The sequence below is a fragment of the Chenopodium quinoa genome, unplaced genomic scaffold (assembly GCF_001683475.1).
Source record: "Chenopodium quinoa cultivar QQ74 unplaced genomic scaffold, ASM168347v1, whole genome shotgun sequence".
Classification (NCBI taxonomy): domain Eukaryota; kingdom Viridiplantae; phylum Streptophyta; class Magnoliopsida; order Caryophyllales; family Amaranthaceae; genus Chenopodium; species Chenopodium quinoa.
Genome location: NW_018744072.1, coordinates 2661252 through 2675026, shown reverse-complemented (window position 1 = coordinate 2675026; position 13775 = coordinate 2661252). Strand labels below are relative to the sequence as shown.

Here is a 13775-nt window from a genome sequence, read left to right as displayed (position 1 = left end):
TCTCTAAATTATCATAATAATTACCATATACCCCGTATTGAATTCAATTGATGACATATTATTGTAAACAAAACAAATAATTAACATGATGATTAGTAATAAAGCCAGGCCAATTCAATTTCAACCGGTAAAATTACAAGGAATCAATTATACAAGTATCATGCTCTCTGTGAGTCTAAGGCTTCAACTTAAAGGCTTAATTATGGAGAACATTAGAGATAAATAGCAAAAGCCAATTTCAACCGGTTAATTTAAGTTTCAAAAAATAATGTTCACTTTTGGTCCAAATATTAAAAGAAAAATATTGTTGTATAAAACAATTTAGAAATATTGTAGTGCTATTAAGTATTAAGACCTAATATTTCAAAAATGGTCAAATAATTCTTACTATGCAGAAAATCTTGCATGGACCTGGTCTACAATAATATTATTGTAGACCTAAGGTTTTACATGCACGCAACTGACGTTAATTATATTAAGTAACCCTAATTTTAATATAATAACCTTATTTTTTAACATAGTAACCTTTATTAAAATTTGTGTGACCTTTAATGTTGTTATGAACTTAAAGTACGAAGTTATGTTGAACATAATGACCCTAATTTTAACATATTGACCTTTATTATTCATATTGACCAATATATTAAAAATTTAAATTAAAAAATTAACCTCTTATACCTTTTATAATATCACAATCAGTGGCGGAACAAAGGGGGGTGAGCGTGGGCCATGGCCTCCCCCTTGGTTTTGGTTATTTATTAAATTTTGCAATTGGTTATGTAAGTGTATCACAGCTTAGTTGGTAATAGAGTTAATGAGATCTATTTTGGAAGTCTCAAGTTCAACCCTTGCTTCTTACAATTTTTTTATGCTTTCACTCCGTATTATTTTGCAACACTACTTAGTTTACTAGTTCTATTATTTTGCAACACTACTTAGTTTACTAGTTTGTATAATAAGGCTATAGTATAACTCTAGGCATTAATTTCCCTTTTCTATATTTTTCAATTTTGTTAAAATAATACTTGCTCACACTATTTTTTGACATATCAATACTGTATTTATTTATGCACGAGATATTAGTACATATATTAAGTTTAATTTGGCTCCCTGATAAAAAAAAATCTAGCTCCGCTCCTGATCACAATTACTTTTAATTCAACATAATAACCTTTATTTTAATATAGTGACCTTTTTTTTATTAATAAAATAATCATAGTATCTCTTACATTAGTGGTTTAAAAGAAATTAATATAAATCAGGTCCATTTAAGAATTTATACATAGTACGTATAAATTATTCGGACAAAGTACTACGTATTTGGACAAAGTAACCGCATGTACATATAAACTCGGACAGAGTAAGTATAATGTATGAATTTCATCCTACAAGGCTACAATCAAGATGTAATGCCACGCCATCAATTGCTCATGCACAACACCAACACATCTAGATTGGAGAATTGAAGAGGCAATTTTAATTTCTATATGAAACTTTTTTCATGGACGCTCATTATTGTTATTCTGATTTTTGTTATTGTTAATTTAATTTGGGATATTCTCAAATGAACCCCCTATAATTGCTACGCACAAACGATAACCCCCTTTTTTTGGATTATACGAAATGACACTACTTTTCTTTTTTCTCCTAAAGATGACATTAATGATGGTGTTTTAACATAAAATAGTCAATTAAAATTAACTATGGTTAGTTTTTTTTTAATAATTAATAATTATAAAAATATTTATATATATAAAAAAAAACCCAAACCCTTTCCCACCCACCAGCCAGTCAGCCACCAGCCCTCTCCCTACCGGCGCCAAGCACCCTCCACCCCCGGCCGACGCCAGCGACGCCCAGCCTCCCTCGCCCCACCCTCCTCTCATTCCCTAAACCCGATGCCCCCACCCAGTCACTACAGCAGCCTCACAATTCACACCTCCATCTCAATTTTTTTTCCACCGCACACCATCAATGCTTGGAGAAAACAGCCGCACCTCACATCCACCTCACGCAAACACCGCGATGAACCCATGCTTGGAGGATGCGCGCCCGCGATGAGAATGAATCGAAATTGGGATTTCTCTGTTGAATTGCTGCCATGGTTCTTCAATTAGATGCAAAATTGGTGCAATAGGGGCTACTACGGTGGTGCGAAGGTGGAGTAGTGGTTAACTGGTGGTATGTTGCGGCGGTTCGATGGTATTGTTGGCGGCTGGTTAGGTGGTTGGTGTGTGCGAGGTTGAGATGGCTGGATTGGTGATGTGTGGGCTGCTGGAGGTTGGGCGGCTGTAGGGTCTGGAGGTGGCAGGGGTGGGGCTGGATGGGGGATTGGGTGGGTTCACCAGCTAGGGTGGGGGCTAGTGGGGTTCGCTGGCAGGGGTTGGGCTGGAGGTGGAAGGTTAGGGTGAGGTGGTGGTGTTGGGCTGTGGGGTTGGGGGGCTACCAGAGTAGTTTTTATTTTATTTTATTTTATTTTATTTTATCTGTCAAATAAAAGGGCATTTTTGTCATTTCGCTATTTTGGTTAACCATGGTTTAATTTTATGTTAAAACACCATCATTAATATCATCATTAGGAGAAAAAAGATAACTAAGGTCATTTCGTATAATCCAAAAAAGGGGGTTACCGTTAGTGCGTAGCAATTGTAGGGGGTTACCATTGAGAATATCCCATTTAATTTTTATTATTTCCGCATTACTATATTGTTGATTGCACGAATTGCATATTTCTGAGTTTAGCACAAATCGCATAACAACGTAAAATCAAATAGGTTGTAATTTTATATCCGAGTGTAGAAATTAGAATAGCCACCTTGCTCTTATTGCATATTTCTTATAGCCGCCCAATGGTAAGCAATTTCAAAAAATGAATAAAAAAAAAAGAAAGAAAAAATAGTTCCTTTATTTTTATTGTTTTTGCTCTTTCATTCATTGTGGAGATCTTCTTTGGCAATCACCTTTGGAAAATAAAAGTTATTACTAATAGTCCTTTCACAGAGTGCAAAATATAAAGAATATGAGGTGTCATCGTAATCTCAAATCAAATTATATTGCGTCACGACCAACAGAAATAGGCACTTGGGAGTTAGAAGGAGTTACAATTTTAATCACACGCATTAATTAATTAATTAGATTATACAATAGTATAATTTTGCTTAAGATAAGTTCAAGTGCAAACAAACAAATCTAGAGATAGCTAGAGATAAACTCATGCTTTTTGGCTTTTTGAGGCATAATTAAGCACTAAACTAGCAAACGAATGCTTCCAAAAAAGAGGCTGCTATATTTTAGCATTTTCTTGTGTTGTTAAACGGTGGAACAACACGTCAAAAATTAGGGGTTTGTTAAACATCGCCCGCGTTTTTCTACATAAAGCCCACATTTTTTAAAAATGTTGACATTATTGCCCTTGTTTTAATTTTTACCGAAAATAAAATTTTTCACTCATAAAAAATGTGGAGCAGGACTGGATCGCCGAGTGAAACCGAAGAGCCCTCAACGTCGGGTAGATGCACCGGAGAGACGCCGTTGACGCCGGAAAAGGAGGTACGAAGCCATCTAAAACCACGAATTGGCGGCTGGCGTCCTGCCGGGACGCCGTGACCGTAGTGGTGGCGCCTAGCCAGGACGCCGCCACCGTGGCTCTGGCGCCTGGCCAGGACGCCGCCACCGTGGCCGTGGCGTTTGGCCAAGACGCCGCCGCCACGGTGGCGGCGTCCTGGCCAGGCGCCACCGCCACGGTGGCGGCGTCCTGGCTAGACGCCACCGCCACGGTGGCGGCGTCCTGGCTAGGCGCCACCACTATTTTTTTTTTTTTTTTTTTTAATTTAATTTAAAATTTGTTTATTTTTTTTTTTTTGTGTTACAATTTTTTTCTTTTTTTTTTGGTTTTTTTTTTGTTTTGTTTTTAATTGTTTTAATTTGTTTTTGTTTTTAATTTATTTATTTTTTATTATTTTTTTTACAATTTTTTTCGTTTTATGTTTTTTTTTTGTTTTTATTTTTTTGGTTTATTTTTATTTATTTAATCTAAAGTTTTGTTTATGTTTTTTTATTTTTGTGTTTTGTTTTTTTTTTTTTTTTTGAATACTTTTTGTTTATTTCTTTGTTTGTTGTTTATAATTTATTATTGTTTTTGCTTTTGTGCTAATGTTGTGTCAAATGTATTAATTTAATCTACTCTTATGTGATTATATTTATATGTTATTGTTGCAGGATTATGGTGGAGACGGAAATGATTATAGTGGGATTTTTGTACACGATGGTCTGTTCGAAGATGCTCAACAAGCGGTTGATTGGGCGAAACAGGTTGCAATTAGATCAGGTTTTTGTTTAGTAGTAGCAACTCATCTACAACGTCAGACATAAATTGAGGTTTGAACGGTCAGAGGGAAGGAACCCTATACAGCAGCTTCTACACCAGGCACAAGCACGTGGTTACCTGTACTGGTTTGAATCTGATGAAGACACATCGGAGGTGACTCATTTGTTCCTTGTGCATCCTGATTGTGCTGATATGATTTCGTCTTGGCCATCTGTGATTCTGATCGATTCAACGTACAAGACAAACAAGTATAAGTTTCCACTGGTTGAGATGGTTGGGATGACTCCAACGAACCAGAACTTTTTGATTGGTTATGCAGTTATGAAGGATGAGACGGTTGCGAGTTACCGTTGGGTGTTGGAGAAGTTGAGAAATTACATCGGCCCAAGTGTTCAGCCATCGGCCATCGTCAGCGATTGTGAGGGAGGTCTCTTTGCCCCTATAGCGGAGCTGTTTCCGGAGTCGAGCCATTTACTGTGCACATGGCACATCAACAAATGCGTGAAAGTCAAAGCCTACAACCTTTTCAACAAGAACTTAGATTCAGCAGAGAGATTGGTAAATGGTAAGTGGCGGAAGATCCTGCAAGCTACCACGGAGGCAGAGTACGACCGAGCCTTGGATAACTTCAAGGATGCATACCAATGGTGCCCGGCAATCGTAGACTATGTGATGCAGCAGTGGGTGCCTCAGAGGGAAAAGTTTGTCAAATATTGGACAAACCAAGTTCTTCATTTTGGAAACACTACTACATGTAGAGTTGAGAGCGCTCATAGAGCTCTGAAGGACTGGATTGATTCTTCCACCTCTGCTCTGGATACACTGTTCGAGAGAATAAACAAGGCTATTGATACTCAGAGGAACGGCATCAAGAACTCTCTCGAGGACTCCAGACGGCGACATGGCACGATGTATAGCCATTTCATATTTAAGATTCTCCATGGTCGTGTGTCACACTACTGCTTGGGGTTGATTCTGAGCGAGCACACCAGGATGAGGGAGTTGGGTGATGAAGTGGCTATTCGGTGCGGATGTGCTATATCGGTGACTCATGGACTACCTTGTGCATGCACCATTCACCGCGTAATTACGCAAGATAGGGCGTCGTTACATGTTGATCAGGTTCATCCATTCTGGCGGACGCTCGTTATCGGAGAGCATGCTGTTCCACAGACAGTCAACCGTGAACAGGAGGAGTTGGAGCAGTTTCGTTCGATGTTTGTTTAGTTTTCTGCTAACTTGTTAATTGTGTTTTTTGATGTGTGCAACAGGCAGAATGGACATTGAACATTTTCCATATAAAGACAGGATCCCTAACATCATGATGCCGTTCCTGGACGGGTGGAATGATGTGGTTGCAGATGGTAACTGTGGATTTCGGGTTGTGGCTGATGTGTTTCAGATGGGTGAAGACAACTACGGTTTAGTGCGTCAGTTGATGTACAGTGAAATCGCCTCAAACCGAGCTGTTTATCGCCACGTGTACGGACAGGACTTGGATAGGTCTCTGCAGCGTATCCGGTGGGGAGGAGGACGTTGCGGTCAAAATCATTGGTTCGACGCGCCCCTTGATCTCTTCGCCGTTGCAAACATCTACAAGTGTGCAGTGATGCATTTCGGCCTTGGTTTGCATGGTCGAGCTTACTATCCGTGTACCACGGTTCTGCCTTGGTGTTCGCGTGAGACCGTCACCAGACCGGTAAGAGAGGTTGCTATTGGATTTCTGGGGCCGTCATACAGACATTTCATCCGACTGGACCTGTCACCCGATTTTCCGGTCCCACCGATTATACCAACGTGGTACACCATTCGTACAGCAAGCGTAGAGGGCTGGGATGCGTTATATCATGACCGGGTGCAGCAGTGGAACAATCTAGTTGCCTTTTCTATGTGACCTAATATTGCTATTGCTATGTTTTTCCCATTTATTTAATTTTCGGATTCTAATTTTCGTATTTAGTTTTCCCATTTAAATGTGAACCTGTATTTAGTTTTCGTATGCCCACTAATTACAACTTAAAATAAAAGTTATAAAAACTAAAAATATAATGTCAAATTCTAAGAACTTAAAATAATAATTATAAGAACAGATAATGTTAACTTTTACAAACAACTAGGAAAATGTTTTATAAATGCACTGCCGACATATCAATAATCTCTCTGTGACGCCCACTGCCACTGCTCAAGGGCCCGTTCCAGTTCATCAATAACAGCTCTGCCTGTTGCAGTCGTCATGTTGTCCCTCTCCTCAAAAAGTCTGTGTCCCAACTGCGTCATCTTTCCCATCCACTACACATAACAAAACACATAAAATTCAATAACGACGTATTATGAGACGTATTATATGAAAAAAAACACAACTACAAATGTTTTATGAGACGTACCGCATCCACGGCAGTGGGCGGTGGCACATCATCATCATCGGCGTCGTCGCCGTGGTGGACGTCTCTGATCAACCTCGGGTGCGAGTGCCGGTTGTACCACTCCATGTAGTGCTGGTCACACATGGCAGCCACCCCAGTTGGCGGCCGCTGCAACTGCTCAATCCATATGCGGGCAACCATCGGAAACTGCTCCCACGTGCCAATCATGCTTGCCGGCCATTGGACGACGTACTCCTTCAACGACGCAGATCGGACGGCCTTACTGGGCCATGCTGGTGGAGGAGGAACAACTTGGACATATCCAAGCTGGCGAAGACAGCGCTGCGGCATGTACGCCTCTACGATCTCACGATACTGAATCAGTCCCGTGTAGAGGGTCCTGGGTACCCTATTACTAGGGTTCTGGCCGAAAGGCATCCAGTTCACCTGCACATTTTTTAAAATTAGTAAGATTCATACAATAAACACATCAAACTATAAAAGTAGAAATAATTTAAACACTTTACCTCTAATGGGGACATCCTGTCAAGCAATAACCGTATCGATCGCAGGCGGTCAATGGACTTCTTCTCGACACGCGGACTCCACGCACAGGCACGTGGCTGGCCATCCCCAATAGGAACCGGGTCGCGGTGTGGTCGAAACGCCGGGAAATACTCGTATATCCACGTCTGTAACAACGTCATACATCCAGTGATACCTGCCGCATCAGCCCGGCTCGAGAATCCTAACTGGCGATACATGTACGCTAATGTAGCCGACCCCCAAGAAAACTGGCCTACTCTGTCGGGCTCACACGCGTCAACTATGTCGCGTGGCCTGAGCTTGTTTCCGCTCTTATCCGGAAACAAGGTACACCCGAGAAGAAGAAAAACATATGCAGCCAGCTGTGTGTCCTGCGTCCTACGTGAAGTGGGGTGCAAACATCGCTGCAAAACTGCTGCGATCTTAACACCGCCGTGATCCCACACACCAAGTGCCGCTGTGTACAGCGCAGCCCTATCCACCGCCAACAGCTCCGCCAATAAATCTGCCTGATCCGCATCTGTGACAACAGATGCTCGGTTTCCCTCTACGGGAATCCCAAGGATGGCCTCGACGTCATGCAACATGATCGTCATCTCACCGAACGGAAGGTGGAAAGAGTTCGTGTCCGGCTGCCATCGCTCAACGAAAGCCGTGATCAGCGTCGAGTCAATCCTCTCATGCATGGTGGCAGGAAGGTGGCTCACTCTAGTGGCCCTCAATCGGCCGACCATCTCGCTCTCCTCCGGCCAAGCCTCAGCCCAACTACACAAGAAGTTACAAGTCCTCTCCCGGGTTTGGCATTTCAAAATGCCGCTATCCAAAGCCCGCTCTTGGTCCTCCCAAATACGGGTAGCGATGTGTCCTAGAAAGCTAGGAATCACACTCCCGTCTATAGGTCCCCCAGCCACCTCGCCCCTCACCACCCAAGAATCATTAACGGCCCTCGACCGTTTTCTGCTAACCGCAGACACAGTGGACGCAGATGATGTGCCAGATCTACTAACAAATCTACCATCTCTACCCTTACGCACGTCTACCCTACGCGTCTCATACACATCATCAAGCCTCTGACTGAATGGACCGTAATCATCATATGGTCCACTCTGATCGTCCACATCCTCATCTGCATCCTCCTCCTCCTCCTCCTCATCACCATCATCATCTTCATCATCCTCAGAATAGTGCACCCGTTCTCTACGAGCCGAGGCCGAAATACCACGGGATCTAACGTGTCTGGGCCCCGAGCTCTCCATTGAGTTCATCGTACTTCTCATAATGTCCATACTCTTCCCAGCCCCAGAACGAAAATACGATGCCTAACACAAAATAACAAAACATGTAATATGCAATATAAACATGTAATATAAACATAAAAAAAGTAATTAAAATAAATAAATAAAACAATATACATATGATGGAAAATAAATTAAAAACATTACAAAATATTAACAACCTAAAAATAAAAAAATTAATAACCTAATAAATAAATAAATAAAAAATTGGAAAAAACAAAGCAAAAAAAAAAATTACCCAAAAAAAACAAATTGGAAAAAACAAAGTGAAAAATATAAAATTATAAAAACTTAAAAAAAGAAGAACATCAAAATTTTAAAAAAAATTTATAACAAAAAAAAGGGAACATAAAATTTTTTTTAAGTAAAAAAACTAATTCAAAAAAAAAAAAACAAGAACAATAAACAAGAACATAAAATTAAAAATTAAAAAAAAAAAAAGAGGAACATAAAATTTTTTTAAAAAAAACCAACAAAATTTAAAACAAAATAAAAAAAAAATCAGAAACATAAAATTTAAAATTAAAAAAAAGAAAAACAAATTTAAAAAAAAATCAAAAAAAAAATAATTATTTTCGAAAATTAAATTTCAAATTTAAAACCAAAAAAAAATTAAAAAAAAAAATAAAAAGGCGGCGGCGCCTAGGCCAGACGCCGGTGCCGTGGTTCTGGCGCCTGGGCCAGACGCCACCGCCACCGTCACGGCGTCTGGCCTAGGCGCCGCCGCCGTGGTAGTGGCGTCTGGGCTAGACGCCGCCGCCGTGGTGGTGGCGTCTGGCCTAGGCGCCGCCACCGCCTCCGACCTTTTTTTTTTAATTTTTAAACACAAAATTAATAAAAAATACCTTCTCGCCGGAAAACCGCTGTCCACCCGCCGCCTGTGCCGCCACTTCCTTGCCGGGCCGCCTCGACATCGCTCGGAAAGTTTTTTAGAGAGAGAAAGTGGAAGTACAGAATTGAGAGAAGAAATTGTGTTTTTTACTTTGAGGGCAAAAGTGACAATTCACTCTAATTTTGTGGGCTTTATGTGGAGATTCGCGGGCGATGTTTAGCAATTCAGAAAAATTAAATACAATTCCAATATACTTTTTAGTTTTGAAAATGACATCACAACCACTCAAATTTAGTTAAGAAGACTTATAAAGATACATATTAATTATGTGGATTAGAGATAAAAAAAAAAAAAAAAAAAAGGGTTTCCTACTCTATCTTAGTGGCTTCATTAGTGCTATAAACCGGCCACATAAGAAAGTCTAACCTAATTGGATGATGATGATGATTACAAGTAGTAAAAGGAATGAGTACAGTTGTACAATCGATCAAGTGGAAAATTCAGAAAAATTATTTCAATACGCATTGTAAAAAACTGTATAAAAATTTTATTTAGAGCGAATAGTCAAGGTTAAGAGTAAATTTTTCAAAAAATTTATGTTCGGATTGTTTACAAATATCTCAAAATTAAGTGGGAGCAAATGACTGCATTATCGCACTAACCAAATCCTTAAAATCTACTAATTCTTAGCCCATCGGCTATGCTAAACTTAGCACTAATCCCACTTGGACAATTTTAGGTTTGGATAAAATTACCACCAACAAATTGAGTCTTTACTATTGGATCAAGCTAGCTAGTGATACCGATAGGTAGGCCAGATAATGTAAAGTAATTGTTTTTATGAATAAAAGAACAAAAGTATCGATATATATAGCTTATTGGATTTAAGTAAAGTGAAAAGTGAAATGCCACCAAAAGCAACATGAAATGAGATGTTAAAAGATGCAACGTATATTACATTGTGTTATGGTTACTGGTTAATCTAAAAATCTTGTACGGAATATATCACATTCTTATGATAATTTATTCTAAGATTGAGCTTGATATTTTATGTGTCCTGGATACTCATCAAATTACACAAGCACAAGTTATTCTAATACATTTAACAAAATATACAAGCGTAAGTTATGCAAAAGTAGTAATACAAACGACATTTGATCTCATACATTTTGAGTGCCATGCCACTCTTATGATTTTAATTAACTGCTTTTAATGTATCGATGATAATATATTGGCAATAATGTCGAGTAGATAATGATGCATATTGCAAAAGTATTCTAATTAGATTAATTTTAAGAGGTACAAACCAATCAAGAAATAGATGACTTAAACAAAATGATGCCTAATTAAGAAAAGATAATAATGTCAAGTTCATGGTGATATTAGTACAATCTATTCAAGTTCACATTGCTTTCTCAATTATAAAAGTGGTGGATGATTTATCTACGTGTTTAGTCCTCACAACACCTGTATTATAATGGGAGGCTTATAAGATCTTAACGAATAAATTCCATGTTGATGTCATCAATCTAAACTAAATCCTTCCTATTTCCTTTTTCATTTTCTAGAAAAATAAAGGAGTTTCATGGAGATATGTTATACTAAGTTGCATAATTCTCCTTTTCCTTAGCAAGGAAGAATCAGGTTTAGTTTTTCTGAGTAAATTCATGAGGAGATAAGGATAACAACATAATATATACTTACTTCGTTTTTTTTTATTTGACCTGCTTTGACTTTTACACTATTTATCACCTCTCCTTTGACCGTCTTTTGTGAATAATATGTAAGGAAAAACATATTCAAGTGAGATTTTTTTGAATTCGTCTCAATAAGTACTATCATAATATATAATTTTATAATTTTTACTTATGGAGAATTGAAGTTATTAATCGTTAAAGTCTTGCATTGACAAGCGTGATAAAAGAAATAGGTCAAGTAAAAAAAAATAGAGGAAGTATGAACATCTTTACATTGTATGGAAAAAAAGGTAATAATTCTGATATACAATGTATTCTTTTTTCTTTTTTTTGAAGAAAGATATACAATGTATTCTATAAACATAATATGTTAAAATACATTTTGTTAAAGTTCTAGATGACAAAGAATATATGATTGTGTTAAACTAGTTAAAGAATTAAAATATATATGATTTAGGCTTTGTTTGGTTCATTTGCTTTTGCCTAAAATTAATTTATCTGAACTTATTGTATTTTATAATTTTATTTTATCTGAACTTATTTATATTATCAAGATTTATTTTATTTTGCCTGAACATTTTTTAAAAAAATATTTTTTGAACTTATTTCGTCAGAACTTATTTTTTCCGAACTTATTTTATCTGAACTTTGACGAGAAAATTTATTGAGGGATGAATAAAGGTACGTTTTTGCTCACGTAATCGATATTCATTTATCTGCTAAACTAAATTGAAATTGTTTTATTCGCAAATTGATTTTTTCAGGACTAAAGTAAACTTAATTAGTTGTTAAACTTATTTTAGCTATGCATTAAGCTAGTTACCTTATTAATCATTATGATATTTAGTAATGTATTTGAGTCTTATAATCAGGTGAATTATCCTCCACTGATATTCAAAAGTGTATGTAGGCAAATATACTAAAACAAAAGGGCCTGTTCCGATTTACTGAAAACAACTGAACTGAATTGAACTGATTGGGGCTGAACTGAATTGAATTGAACTAAACTAAATTGAATAGAGCTAAAATGAATTGTTTATGAGAGAAGGAAATTAGGAACTAAACTGATTGAAGCTGAACTGAATTGAACTGAAATTAAGCTGAACAAAACAGACCCAAATTTGAACAACTTAATGAACAATGTTTAATGATCATAATGACTACATGTCTTCTTTGAAAAAAAAAAAAATTCACCTGTAACCATTGTACTACTATATGCCATGTAGTAGAACACCCCCTTCTAACCAATCTAAATTATATTATTTCTAAAACAAATTTAAAAACAAAACCCCTGTTTTTCCCCTTTTATGAGAGGACCGTTGTACCATAAATTTTCCGCTATTTCTATTAGGTTTAGAGATATACTTTCGTATTTTCTATTTTTCCTTACATATAACCTGTTGATCGACCATATTCTTTTTTTTTTTTGGTACTAAGGTAAAATATGGAGTAAAAATGTTTCTAACTTCTAGAAGTGGTACAATGGGAAATTTCGAATTCGTACAACTATGTTTTGTACCACAGTCACATAATGGCTGTGGTATATATAAATCCTACGAGTACATTATATATAAAAAAAAAAGGTACATGCAAAACCCCAGAAAAGGGTGCAAGTAATTCCCACTTGTAGGGAAAAATGCAATAAATACACAAACAGTCAAGATTATACAACCATAAACCGTACATTTATACTCTTATTGTACGTGACAAATATCTTATAATTCAAATCATTATTATTATTATTATTTAAATAAAATTAGTTAAAATTGACAAAACGTGACAATGTTATAGTTTAGTTAGCCAATAGGAAAGAGAAAAAAAAAAAAAAGAATAAAAATGAAACCAAGTGAATTGACCAATAATTAGGCAGCACAACAGTATTTACTGAATCCGCCCATTCATAATGCGCGTGGTATTGTCAAGTTGCATGAAGAGATGAGATGGGCTGTCCAATTGTTTTTGTCTATTTATCAACATTTTAAGGACCCCAATCCGTACATTTTTCCACAATTAATATTTTTTGTTGATTTTTCATTTAGGACAAATTTTATCAAAAAAATTATAAATATAAATTGAAATGCATGGCATGGTTTATAAACCATATCATGAATTTGGATGAACCCATGCAATATTTTTTTTTTCTTGCTGTTGATTGGTTTTACAATTTAAGAAAGGTACTACTCATACAATCATACTAATGGGATATATTATTGATAGTTTCAATCCATAGAATTCGTTTAACTTTTCCAAGTTTTCGAGAATTAGGGATGGATTGACTATTTAGGTCTTTTGTCTTCATATATTATTGTCTATGAGTAGAATTAATAAAAACAACATAAAATTGGCCGACATTAAACAACCCATGTCATACATGAAATTTCTAAAATAAAATGACTTAATTTTCACCAACATTGATATCGGCCCAAAAAAATCACTACAAGTTATCAATTCTTCAAAATAAAAATTAAGGATCTTATTTTTCGACTTGAGAAAAAATTATTCAGTATTACAACATATGTTTTTCTTTTCTTTTTTTTTTTTTTTTTTTTTTTTTTTTTTTTTTTTTATAGAGCCCCAACCAAAATCAACATACATGACATATTTGTCAGCTCTCTAATCTCTATCTAGGTATGAATAGGTATTGGTTGCTCCCTTCCCTTAATTTGACATACAAACTCGATCAAAATTGATCAAGTAATTTATTTTACATTCTCT

The 13775-nt window shown here is 36.8% G+C and overlaps 1 protein-coding gene across 1 annotated transcript; it reads right to left on the bottom strand.

Annotated features, from left to right (window-relative positions):
• Positions 1-6373: 6373 nt before the first annotated feature.
• Positions 6374-9476, bottom strand: LOC110691265 (protein MAIN-LIKE 1-like). Its single transcript, XM_021868190.1, has 4 exons — positions 9377-9476; positions 7218-8555; positions 6712-7137; positions 6374-6616 (listed from the first exon to the last, which is right to left on the bottom strand). Exons 1-4 carry the CDS (start codon positions 9443-9445, stop codon positions 6476-6478), a joined length of 1974 nt encoding a protein of 657 aa, XP_021723882.1. The 5' UTR covers positions 9446-9476; the 3' UTR covers positions 6374-6475.
• Between the last annotated feature and the right edge of the window lie 4299 nt (positions 9477-13775).